The sequence below is a fragment of the Etheostoma spectabile genome, chromosome 21 (genome assembly GCF_008692095.1).
Source record: "Etheostoma spectabile isolate EspeVRDwgs_2016 chromosome 21, UIUC_Espe_1.0, whole genome shotgun sequence".
Classification (NCBI taxonomy): domain Eukaryota; kingdom Metazoa; phylum Chordata; class Actinopteri; order Perciformes; family Percidae; genus Etheostoma; species Etheostoma spectabile.
Window position 1 is genome coordinate 12,424,305 of NC_045753.1, and position 12,676 is coordinate 12,436,980.

General features: G+C 37.8%; 2 protein-coding genes across 2 annotated transcripts in view; both read left to right on the plus strand.

Moving 5' to 3' along the window:
* Window positions 1–10,348, plus strand: part of arhgap27 (Rho GTPase activating protein 27) — a 26,170-nt gene extending 15,822 nt beyond the window's left edge. The window contains exons 5-20 of the mRNA XM_032502951.1: window positions 3–152; window positions 806–886; window positions 1,020–1,142; window positions 2,784–2,870; window positions 2,996–3,058; window positions 4,290–4,357; window positions 4,479–4,566; window positions 5,288–5,389; window positions 5,700–5,798; window positions 6,652–6,757; window positions 6,906–7,040; window positions 8,187–8,285; window positions 8,381–8,458; window positions 8,602–8,733; window positions 8,886–8,991; window positions 9,177–10,348. Of these exons, the coding sequence (XP_032358842.1) occupies window positions 3–152; window positions 806–886; window positions 1,020–1,142; window positions 2,784–2,870; window positions 2,996–3,058; window positions 4,290–4,357; window positions 4,479–4,566; window positions 5,288–5,389; window positions 5,700–5,798; window positions 6,652–6,757; window positions 6,906–7,040; window positions 8,187–8,285; window positions 8,381–8,458; window positions 8,602–8,733; window positions 8,886–8,991; window positions 9,177–9,354 (1,695 nt within the window). The 3' untranslated portion in view covers window positions 9,355–10,348. The remainder of the gene's footprint in view (window positions 1–2; window positions 153–805; window positions 887–1,019; window positions 1,143–2,783; window positions 2,871–2,995; window positions 3,059–4,289; window positions 4,358–4,478; window positions 4,567–5,287; window positions 5,390–5,699; window positions 5,799–6,651; window positions 6,758–6,905; window positions 7,041–8,186; window positions 8,286–8,380; window positions 8,459–8,601; window positions 8,734–8,885; window positions 8,992–9,176) is intronic.
* An 887-nt stretch (window positions 10,349–11,235) lies between these two features.
* Window positions 11,236–12,676, plus strand: part of vps25 (vacuolar protein sorting 25 homolog) — a 5,336-nt gene continuing 3,895 nt past the window's right edge. The window contains exon 1 of the mRNA XM_032501777.1: window positions 11,236–11,352. Within this exon, the coding sequence (XP_032357668.1) occupies window positions 11,306–11,352 (47 nt within the window). The 5' untranslated portion in view covers window positions 11,236–11,305. The remainder of the gene's footprint in view (window positions 11,353–12,676) is intronic.

The window sequence follows — 12,676 nt, forward strand, 5'->3', positions numbered from 1 at the left end:
CTCCCACCCTCCCTAAAGAGTACACCCTCAGTCATGTGAACCAGACCATCATCCCCCGGGCCAACCTGGACCGCAGCACCCAAATGGGTTGGAACCTCAGTGTGGAGCCCAACGGGACTTGGGTGTTCACCAGTGAAAACTCTCCAGAGCAGGTAGCTCCATGGACTGACTGAGGAAGATGGAATTTAAGACCACAAATGTCCTAAATACAGTTAAGATTCATTTCAGCCTGCAAAACAGTATTGGGTAAACATAGACAATGACATTAAGAGATATTTCTACCATGATGTCTGATTGCAGTTAGCACTTTCTTTTAAGTCTGCTGAAGCCTTTACAATGTAGAATAATGGTAAACAATCACACAAGGAGCAGAAAAGTATTGTACAACTCCTATCCGTAGTTTAAATTATAATTTATTCAAGCATTAATAATATTTACAGAATATTTATGATGCAAGGCAGCTTTGTGTATAGATCACATTTTAGCAACAATGCAATTCAAAGTGCTTTACATGAATCATTAAAAAGCTGTTAAAACTACAAGAATATAACAACAGCTAAAACAGAACACCAGGTATGAAATACATAAAGAAAAGTTAGGGTGCAGTGTGAGGAATTAAGTTTTCCGGGAGTTTGTTCCAAATATGTGTTGCATAAAAAAATGAAAAGATAGGAAAAACCTTTATATTTTGAGCTATTTTAGATTAAAGTAATTTTCTTTCAAGACGGTCAGCGGAGTTTTTATTCTGGGTAAACAAAATTTATTTAGAATCATCTTTAATTACCAAATCTTTTTTGTGCAACAGTGGATCAAGTCTGTGGATGAGAGAGGGCAGACCTACTACTACCTGAGAGACGGCTCCAGGTCTCTGTGGACCCTGCCGGAGGTAAGATCCTTCACTACATGGGAATCAATTAGAAACAGTTTGTTCTTATTAAATATTGGTTTGAAGTAAAACCGGTCCCTCAAGATTTCAAATTATTGAAATGTACAACTAAAATGTATTTTGGTGCCTCCAGGTCCCTGTAGCTCTCTCTCAGTCCAGGATGGAGAATGGTGTTGAGGCAGACAATCAGTCAGTCATCAAAAACTGGAGACACACCATGGGACCTGCACAGCTCAGCTCAGCCCAGGGTGATGGGGTACATACAGACTTTCACAGACACACACACACACAGAACTGCATGAACATGCACATGCTGTATCACACATCCAGGGTGTGTCAGCCGGCTCAAACAGAAAGCTTTAGTCAGGCAGAAGTGAGGGTAAGTCCCGGTTCAGCAACTGACACTCCCAGATTTTTAAACCCGTATTTAGCAAGGCAAATCAACTGCAGGGCACTCGTATGAGCAGTAATAGCTTGAGGACCGGGCTGCAGGGGGAGGGGGGAAGGAAGACTGCAATTGTACGCAAACACTTGGGAGTTGCTAGATAAGTAAGGGAGTTTTTTCTACCCAGCATTCAGGGGTTCAACACCTAGCTCAAGGGCACAGACGTAGTATTATTTACTGTAAGAGTTGAGGTCAGGGCTCTTTGCAGACCAGTCAGGTTCTTCCAAAACAAACTGAGAAAACATATTTTTGAAATACTAAGGCTATCTCTACACTTGGCGTCTTTTTTTAAAGCTATAGTGCGTAGTTTCTGCCGCCCCCATGAGGAATTGTAAGTAACAACTGTCTGCATATCCACATGAAAAAAGCCTTCCGTGACCACGCACTGCCTCCATGCCGTTGCTAGTAGCCAAGGAGGACCGAGGAGGACACAGAGGATTAAAAAAACATGACTCTTTTGAAGAAGTAATTATCTTCATTCGAGTTTCTGTGAGGGAAAATCACCGGACGACACAATCTTCTGAACATACTGAGAAATACAGAGAGAGTTGTGTAGAGATGCTAGTCTTAATTAGCTTTGTAGCAACTGATTCGGCAATGGCTTGAATGTAACGGATGTTCATTAATATAAAAAAGTTACTCACTAAAGCTTTAAGCTGCCAGTGTCTGTTTTAAATTATAAACCTATGGAGTAAACCGTTTTTTTTTTAAATGCCACCGCCGACTTTTTTTCTGCAGCTCAGGGCGAAGTTAATAAAAATGTTCGAGTTTTCTGAAAAGAAATGCTCTATGTCAAGCGCTTTGACAGCCAACGAATGGCAAGCGGAGTAGCCGGACCTGTCTTTTTCATAACAAAAAGGAAAAATGGAGTCATGTACAGCGAGTTATATGGTCATCAGCTGCTTTTTGGAACCAAACCGCTGCCAGCTTGTTTTTTTTTAACTACAAAAGCACTCTAGTCGCCAAAAAGGGGAAAAAAAGATGACAAGTGTGAACATAACCATACATTTAACATAGTTTTCTGCAGCATTAGGCCCAAACCATGATTAACAGCCTCAGGCAAAATGTACTCCAAAATATCTGGTCACATCGGTCCTCTTATGGCCATGCAGTGTCTGTCTTTATTAATGTGAAGAATGGACGTGACGACTATGGAGGCTTGGTTTAAAGAAGCGCTTGTGACTTGTATTGCAGATTTTCTTTTCTTTTTTTAAAGTAGAACCATTAGACACAAACCATGAACACAAAAAATATGATTAAAATGATAAGATCAATGAAGAAAAAGGAAAGCAGCTAAATATGTCAAATAAATTCTGTTGTTATGTTACTGATAGTTTTACCCATTTTCTACTGTTATGAAGTTGTTGTTTTTTTTACAGTCACAGAAATGTAATTCTTATCTGGTGATTTTATGAATTCAAAATCCTAAAAAGTCCTTCTCCTGTTGTTCAGAGGTTTGTCCCATCTCACAGGAGGAACACCTCCGACTACAGCAGCGACAGCTCCAGTACAGGAAACTCTCCAGAGACGCAACATAACGTGAGCTGCGTTACTTGTTACTCTCTAGAATAACTCCAGTCTGAAACAAATAGTTAGCCATAGTTAGCCATTTAGCACTGTGAGCTGCCTCATATCTGAGTGGTGTTCTGTGTCTCTCTCTTAAGGCTATTGGGTTTAGACCCTGGAGAAACCCCTATTATCTGACCTCGCGGTGGCTACGCTATAATGTGGGTTGTTAGTTTGAGCGTTCACCTGAGCTTGACTCACAGATAGCAGTGTCTATCTGTGATGGGCGAAAGGTGTGACTGTAGATCACTTAAGGAGCATTTGTTGCACGTGAACAAACTTGTTTTGTTTCATTTCCTGCATCAAAATGCATGGATTTCTACTGCCGGGCCGCATGTTACAACCAAACTGCCTGCCTGATAAACCCACTGGTAATTTTCCCATTGTCCCCATTGTCATCTTTACCCTGTAGAGTTCAAGATTTAAGTTCACGTTCTGCTGTATTCAGGGGTTAATCGCCAGACACGACACTGAGTTTTGACTTATACACTACCGATCAAAGATTGGGGTCACTTCAACATTTCCATAACACTCCATTATAGGCAGAATACCAGCTGATCTGAGTGGGTGGCTGATCTTTAATGCAATATCTACATTGCCCATTGCAGAAACCCTTCATCCAATGTTCCAAATGCTCATTCTGTTCACTAATCTGATATCATTTTAAAAAACTAACTGAGAAAACATTGGAGAACCCTTTTGCAATTATGTAAGAACATAATGTAATCTGAAAACTGCTGCCCGGGTTAAAAAAAAACAATGCAACTGATCTGTCTACAATGGTGTGCGATGTCAATTTCTAAGTGATCCCAATCTTTTGACCAGTAGTGTAAATATACAATAAAGAAGAAAAAAAAATAGCAGCTATAAATAATGGGAAAAAACATATGATGTACAGCTACCTACACGCTTCCACAACATGCTTTACAACGGTCATGGTAGTTGTTATTACTAAATGTCTCTTTTACGCCTCCAACAATTAAGCAAGTGCAATGGGAAGTCAGAAAGAATTAAGAAACAGGAAACTTTGCTATTGTCAACAACTAACTTGTTGACAATAGCAAAAATATAGAATAACACCAGGCTTCTCCTTTTAGTTAATCTGTTGATTTCTATATAGTGATGTTAAAGTATTGCTTCAATCTTCTTTTGTTACAATTAATCAAATAATCAATAGGACATCCCACAAATAAGGAATTCATCTTTGTGCCCAGACTGTAATAGAAGTTTGGATGTTAACGCTGTTTGCATGAATGCATGGCTTTCATCAAATTTGTGGTCAACATTGGGATCAGAATTGTGCATCCCTCATCCCATACCTTGACTTTTACACATAACCCTACAATTACAAATTGTGTAAAATAATAACGTTTTGATCTTTTACATTTTCAGGTGCAGAACTTAGAAAAAGCCGGAATTCTTAACAAAACGAAAGTGTGTGAGAACGGCAAGAAAGTAAGGTAAATGAAAACTTCCCTTTGAGGACACTTTCACGTTGGGTGTGTTTGGAGTCATGTGTCATCTCTCCCAAGGCTTTGTTGCTTTGTTCGGTGTTAGTGATGGTTATTCTCCCATTTTAAGGAAAAACTGGGCCCAGACATGGACGGTTCTCCACGGAGGAGTGCTGACGTTCCACAAAGACCCAAAGTCGGCAGCAACAGGGGCCTCAGTACGATCTGCACTTAAGTATTAATAGTAGAAGGACTTGTTTGAATGTGGATGAAAGCAATGGTGGAATGTAAATAAATACATTTACTAAAGTACTGTACTTAAGCACAGTTGTCACGTACTTATACTGATGTATTTATATTTTATGCAACTTTATACTACATTTTGAAAGCCAATATTGTACTTTTTACTTCACGACATTTATTTGATTGCTTTAGTTACTTTGCAGATATCATCTATTAATACTATACACTGTGGTATTAATATTTTTACTTAAGTGAAATAGCTGAGCTTTTACAAAAGATCTGAGTACTTCTTCCACCACTGGAAGAAAATTGCTCATCCAGCATTAAGAAGAAGCTCTGACACCTGAATGCATCACGTTGCATTCTGTACATTTCTGAAAGGTTTGTGATGAGTTATAGAGCTATATAGAGACATTTACTTCAACCTCTGACTTTCCAATGACGTTACCTAAAACTTTCTTTTTCCTCGTTGGCACTTATTTGATATCATGTTTTATTCTTCAGAAAGTAAGTGAAACATTAAACTGCAGCATGCCGCAGGCTGTTGTGTTTCCTTTATGAGGAGTGACAGCGCAGACGAGCCCTCGGGTCATAAAGCTGACTGGGACCGTCACTGCTTTTGTTGTTCGTTTCTTGGAATGCGGCATCAGTTTCGTAAACAGCTGTTTTTTTGTTTGTTTTTTGCCTTTTATGCAGAACAAGACCAATCAGATTGTACCGGAGGTCACGGTCGACCTGCGAGGAGCGTCGATTGGCTGGGCCTCGAAAGACAAATCCAGCAAGAAGAATGTTTTAGAGGTGTGTTTGTTTGTTGACAGTGAACACATTGCACTGTGTGCCATTTAGTGGATGTTTTAACTTTGAGCAACATGCTCATATTCTTTCTTCTATTAGCTCTGTTATCCCCATTTAAGACCAAAACATTTATGTTTTTAAATGGTCTTTTATTGGATATACAACATTTATATCCAATAGATCTCATATTTAATTCACTTGTAAGAGTTAATGAGTAAAAGGAAAATGGGATTTTTTTTTAAACGTGATTTGTGATTCATGTAATTATTGTCTCCCAATTGTCCTATTCAGTGTCTTATTATCTCTCCTCCAGTTAAAAGGCAAGAACGGTGTGGAGTTTCTGATACAGTACGACACAGAAAGCATCATCACTGACTGGCACAAAGTCTTAGTGGACACCATACGACAACTGGTAAGTCCTTTCATTGCCCATATTTGATAAGTTAAATGTATCTGCCAGCTCATCAAGTCATTTCTGTCTGTAATCGTCTTAAATCCTTCAACCCTGACTTAAAGTAATAGTTCAACATGTTATGAAATGTTGTTATATACTCTTGAATGTAGCAGATTGCTGCACTCCAGTCAAAAATAATGACAATATCATCTTTGCAAATACTTAATAAATACGTTGAATTTAACTGCTTAGTTGCTGGGAAAAAAAAGTGATTTCTATGTGACTGGTCTCTCTGTGTTGACCAACGACGCTGATGAAACACTGTTTAACTCAGGTTTAATTGCAATAAACTAGAAAGAATGTAGCAGATTGCTGCAGTTCATTCCCTTTTATTTTAGAAAATGCTTAAACTAAGTTGATTTGCATTCATATTTCACTTAACATACTGATAGATTTTGTTATTTTACAAAATACCCTTTAAGGACTTGAATTACAGACAAAGATTTCTTTAAAACACAAAAGAGTTCTGTAGTGTATGTTCAATATGCTTAATTCAGATAATAAATAAATAGTTGGCCGGGGCGGGCTCAGTTGGTAGAGCGGGCGCACATATACAGGTCTACATACTGACACAGCGGCCGCAGGCTTGACTCCGACCTGCGGCCCATTGCTGCATGTCATCCCCCTCTCTCTCCGCTTTCATGTCTTCATCTGTCCTATGGAAATAAAGGCCTAAAATGCCCCAAAAAATAATCTTGATGTTTCTTTTTAATAAATAGGATTGTCTTTCTACGTTTTGACCAATGACGCTGATTAAATACAGTTAAATTCAGGTTTAATTGCAGTGATTGTGTCTGTGTCCGATCATCAGGAGTACCAGGACCATCCTTCAGAGGATGAGGACGGGGACTTATATGAGAAGATCGGCAGCATAGAGAGAGATGAGAAGTTTGGAGGCGGCATTGACAAGCGAAGATGTGAGTTGTTGAAGAAGAAGAAGAAGAAGAAAAAACCTTTTCTTTGTTTAACTCTGACAAGAATTATGTCATTTTTTGGACCCAATTAGATACATCAGAACTCATTGACAGCAACAATTATTTAATTGTCTAACGTTTCTTTTTCTAGCCTCCAAGCCGAGTGTCACACACTTAACCAGCTCTGCAGGAGACACAGACCAGAAGAGGGTTCGAACCAAGCTGATGAAGTTCCTCATGAAACGCCCCACACTGCAGTCGGTGAAGGAGAAAGGCTACATCCGAGGTAATCTCTAAACAGTCGTAACATCATGTAGTTCTCTTCAGCCTGTGGCTGATTTGAATAGCAGCTAACAGGAAAGTGAGTTTCACTCTACCAGGAGTTATTTTTGGTGACTTATACTTAGACACAAGCTGTTTTGTATTTTCCAGATCTTTCTCAGATTTTTGTAAGTTTTTGCAGAAAGGCAGAATGAAAACATATACTATTAAAAACCTAATAAGACACAATAATAACTTAAGACCTTAAATGTGCTGGTACAATACATGCAATACAGACTACATTAGAAGGACCATGAGATAAAAGCAAAGAAACACTGAAACATTAACAGCAGGGATACAGTAAGAATTTCAAACTTGGGTGGATTTCTGAGGACTATGGTGGCCTGGTCCTCAGATCTCTGCAGGGTAAATCCAGACAGCTAGCTAGACTGTCTGTCCAATCGGAGCTTTCTGTTACACACTGAAACAACTTTTGAACATACATGTTCCACCAAAACCAAAACAAACCAAAACATTCCTGTGTGGACTAGCCAGACCCTCCTTGGCTGTGCTGTGGAGGAAGGTCTGGCATTGTGAGACTATCACCACACTAATGACCAAAAAGAGTTCACTTGAATGAAGACTGATTTACACATCTATATAAAACTTCTGGGGGTTTTCTTCGTAGGAGTGATAGCTAACACGTCTTATTACTATGAATATGATAACACATTGTGTATATTTCTATTATTCTGTATGTTGCATGTACAAATTGTAATATATGTATTTATTTTCTACTCATTTCCTACTGCATATACTATATTATATTATACAGATTATTTGCATTGCAGTTAAATTGTACCATGGCTTATATGCATATCTCAATTTCATCTTTACTTTTTTACAATACTTGATGTTAGACACATAATCTATACTTACATGTTGTAAAATGGAAACTATAATTTATGTATAGTTATATAACCCCAACAGATTTCTTTTATTTATTTCATATATTCCTAATGTAACAGATACTGGAGCATTTATTAATTCTGGCTTCTTACTTTCAATAGTAATATTTTTGATTGGTTGATAACACTGCTACTACAACTACTGCTGCTTCTACTTCTCATAATAATAATAATAATAATAATAATGTTCTTAATCCCTGTAGACAATGTGTTTGGTTGCCATCTGGCCACACTGTGTGCACAAGAGAGGACCACAGTTCCTAGTTTTGTGGAGAAATGTATCAAAGCAGTGGAAAAGAGAGGTAATCCACCTTGTTTGTGTCACTGCCTCGATCATACTAAAGTATTTTTGCTGTTTGCAGTTTAAAAGTTGACTCACTGATGTGTTTGTTAACAGGTTTAGAAATTGACGGCCTCTACAGAGTGAGCGGGAACCTGGCTGTCATTCAGAAACTACGCTTCAAGGCAGATCATGGTAAAGTTTGCATCCACTAGTGTATTTAAGTCAATAATTCAGTTAGTGACTCCACGATTCAGAGGTCACTGCAGTATCTCACTGCAGACAGCAGCGCCCCCTGCTGTGCATTAATAGGCTGTGCCCCTGTTGTGTTAAAACAGAGGAACTGGACCTCGAGGACGGCCAGTGGGAGGACGTTCACGTCATCACCGGGGCTCTGAAGTTGTTTTTTCGAGAGCTTCCTGAGCCGCTTTTCCCATACAGCCACTTTAATAACTTCATCTCAGCCATCAGTAAGCACATTTGTTTTCTAATTTGAACACACTATATCTCCCCAGGACAAAACCTTTGCATATTTGCAAATATTTAGATTACTGTTAATGATGCAGTTAGGGATTGGGATCTCTTAATTATATTTGTAACTGATTTGCTCCTGTTTTTCTAGGAATTCCTGATTACAATAAAAAAGTGTCTTACATGAATGAGCTGGTCAACTCACTTCCACCTTCAAATCATGATACCATGGAACTCCTATTTGGGCATTTACGCAGGTATATTATAACATATTTTTTTATTTTATCCTTTGCATGTTTCCAATCAGGTAGTTTGACAACTTGTGACAGATAAATACAAGTTGATGTAAGAATATAGCAACATATTTTACATAAAAAGTATATACAGATAAACATGATTATTATGACTTCTGACATCATCCTCCCATTTCTTTCTCCCATAGGGTCATTAAATATGGGGACACCAATCGCATGACTGTGCAGAACGTGGCTATTGTATTCGGCCCGACTCTGCTTCGGCCAGAGATGGAGTCAGCCAACATCGCCATGCACATGGTCTTTCAGAACCAGATCGTGGAGTTCATCCTGAATGAATACGAGCGTATTTTCCACTCAAGCTGAAGCCGTCACAAGCCTCCAGTGCAGACCTGGGCAAACGTCTAAAAATGTGCTCAAGTTATTTGAAGTGCTAGATTTACCGTTTTTGCACGCACATAAACAGCTTCAGTGCTACATCTAAAACATCTTGTAAAATAAGATAAAAGGTTCTTCAAGTTTTCTTTGCTCAAAACATTTGAGGTTTAACAACGTAAAAATAGATAAAAGGCATCTTCAAATGGCCTTTGCACAGAATATTTCAAACATGTTTAACCAATGTCCAGATTTCCTCCGCAAGAGGCCGGCACTGTTAGAGCTTTATTTGGCAGTATTGTAGGATTGGAAAGGAAGCCACGCAGGTGTGAACAGGTGTGGTTTGGTTTCCCCTCTCTGAGCTATTGAGCTTGATGCTTGGCTGGAAGAAAGACTGTATCAGATTACTCTGGCTCCTTGTGTTAATCTCACAAACCAGATTTTATCTGTTTTGTTTTTATTTCTGGCTTGTAGAAATGGCAGTGATAATAGAACCCAAGTCAACCTGGACACATGCATTAATGCTCTCTTAAAGAAATGATCAGTGATTGCTTCCATCTTTATTTTAGAAAGTTTATTGACATTTAAATATTGTTTTTAATTTGAAACGACAGTATATCGCATATGGCAATATCTGAGATTGTATTCTAATATTGTTTCATTTTTACCTATGAATTTTAATGTAATATAGAAATGTATAAAAAAGAAAGATTAATACCAACATATTGCTGTGAAATAGATGGTGACATAGAATCAACCTTTAGATTATATTCCACAATAAAATGCCAATTTTCAATCATGCTGTACTTGAAAAAACTGTAACACCACAGAAATATAAACTAGTGACAGTAAAATCAGTCGGACCATGAAAAAGAAAAGTGGATTCTAGAAGAGATGTAAATAGAAATAGAAGGCATATTTATGCTGAAAGTTGTTGAAAATGCACAAGTTATTGCCTAATAAAAAATAACGTTGTAAAAAAGCACAGCTGTGTATTTAATTCTGTCCAAAGAGTCCTGAAAATGTGTCTGTACGTTTAAAAACATTCACAACGAGCTGGTGTCATTTTAAATTGAAAGAAGTCAGATACATAACTCAAGTTCCAGTCAGAAGTATGATCAGAAGAAATGTTCATAAGTTATCACAAGTATAAGTACTCCTTACACAGACTTCTCCCTTTCAGAGTGTTTTTATTACGTATATTTTTATTACTGTTACTGACTCATTAAGCAGCCTTTAAATGTTGCCGCTTGGTCAAGGTGGAACTGTCTTTCACTATTTTATTTTTTATATACCGTTGAGTTCCTTTTCATAGTGGTGATGAAGTATCGAGTACCATAAAGCGAAAATGATATATTTACATTATTTACAGTTTACTGGCCTGCTTAATATTTTATTTCTACTTTGTGCTCTGCACTTTATATGAACATAATCAGATATTTTAGTGTACTCAAGAATTTATGCCATAGATTAAAAAAATATATACAGGATATGCATGCTCAGCAGTTTTTTTTTATCTGACGTTTTGTTACTTTTTACACCCTGGGTCTGAGTGATAACCTTAAACTAAAACTTTACATTTGATTTGCAAGTGAAGCACAATATCCTCCAAGAGTACTGTACTTGAGTGGATATACTTAGTTACCCCCCATCATCGGTAATGCATGTTATTCATAACTACTTCTATTACATGTTTAAGTTTTAGGATTTATCCATTGGAGTTTTAGATTGCGTTTTTTTTTTTTTTTTAATACATATTTTGGGGTATTTGTTTTATTTTTTGTACATATTAATTTTATTTATGTACTATTATTATATTTATACTTACATTTATTTCATAATTTGTATTGTAATGTGTATTTTAGCTGTGTAGTTAGTCGGAACCATTTGAGGTGGGACGCGCTTCCGGAAACTGTCAGTCGTGAACACCGCATCAACTGCAATGAGTTTTGAGTGGCCCTGGCAATACAATTTCCCACCGTTTTTTACGTGAGTCATCTTTTTCTGAACCACATTTAAAACATGTGTCAATTCTGCTTTTTAGCCTCTATTGTTTATTTGCTAGTAATTCGAAGTGTGTTGTTTTGAGCGCTATCACCATGTTAGCCGGGGGCTACCTGGCTAAACGAAACCCATTGCTAGGGAAGTGGATTTATTTTGCACCTACTGGCTTTCTAACGTGTGTGTAACAGCTCTACTTGTCGGCTCGTTAAGCCCCCACTGCATATGAATAGTTATCAACATCAACATCTGGGTAATTAACGCTGGTGTGTGCAAGTTCAGAGAATGAGTTTGGCTGTTAGCTGATAGCCAACACTGCTTCAACTTGCATGCCCACCAACTCTCGAACAGTGTTGCAGCCAATTGTGTTATCCATCACATTCTGTGACCTGGTTTGTAATTTCAGCTGTAGGTATAATGTGTATAATACGCTATATTTAAATAGCTGTTACCGAACTTTACAGCTTCAAAGCTTTGCTAAGAAGACTAAGAAGATGGCAGTATAGTTTATAGATGTGTCGGTAAAGTACTGTCATCTCAGCTGACAGTATTTAGTCAGCACATCCGTATTTTTCTTTAAGGTGACACATTTCGGTGTAACACCGTCTCGGGGAAAAAAAACAACCTCAAAACCCTTAGTGTTAACTTTATTCTGATGTGGTCACTTTTCTTCAGAGATTCTGATTATCCTACCTAAATGATCTTAAAATAAATTAGCAGGGCTCAAGCATGACGTGATTATTGAATGTCTAAATGTTAAAATATGCCTTTGAGATACAGTACTCATTCCAAAATGTAATAAACCATGGGTGTTAATCTGCTGTAACAGCCTGCTTTCCGCAAGGCAGGGAATTGCTCCCATCGGGCAACATCAGCGTTATTGAGGTCCAGCACTAATGTTCAATTCAATTTTATTTATAGTATCAATTCATAACAGAGTTATCTCGAGACACTTTACAGATAGAGTAGGTCTAGACCACACTCCAGAATTTACAAGGACCCACCAGTTGGGTGTTTTTAATGTTGGGTGATTAGGTCTGACTCGCAGTCCGTGTTTTAATCCATTACTAAGGGTCAGGGCAATGTACGGGCCAGGCAGGTTCTTCCACAATTCACACCAAATTCTTTATGGCCAGGAATAGGCCTTCCACAAACAGCTGACACAAAACCGGAAGCACACTATTCTCAGAAATATCATTGTATGCCGTACAATTAATGTTAACATTTTAACATTAAGACAACAAACCAAAATTTAAAAAATCTTAAGGGTATGGATATATACTGTACATATATATATATATATATATATATA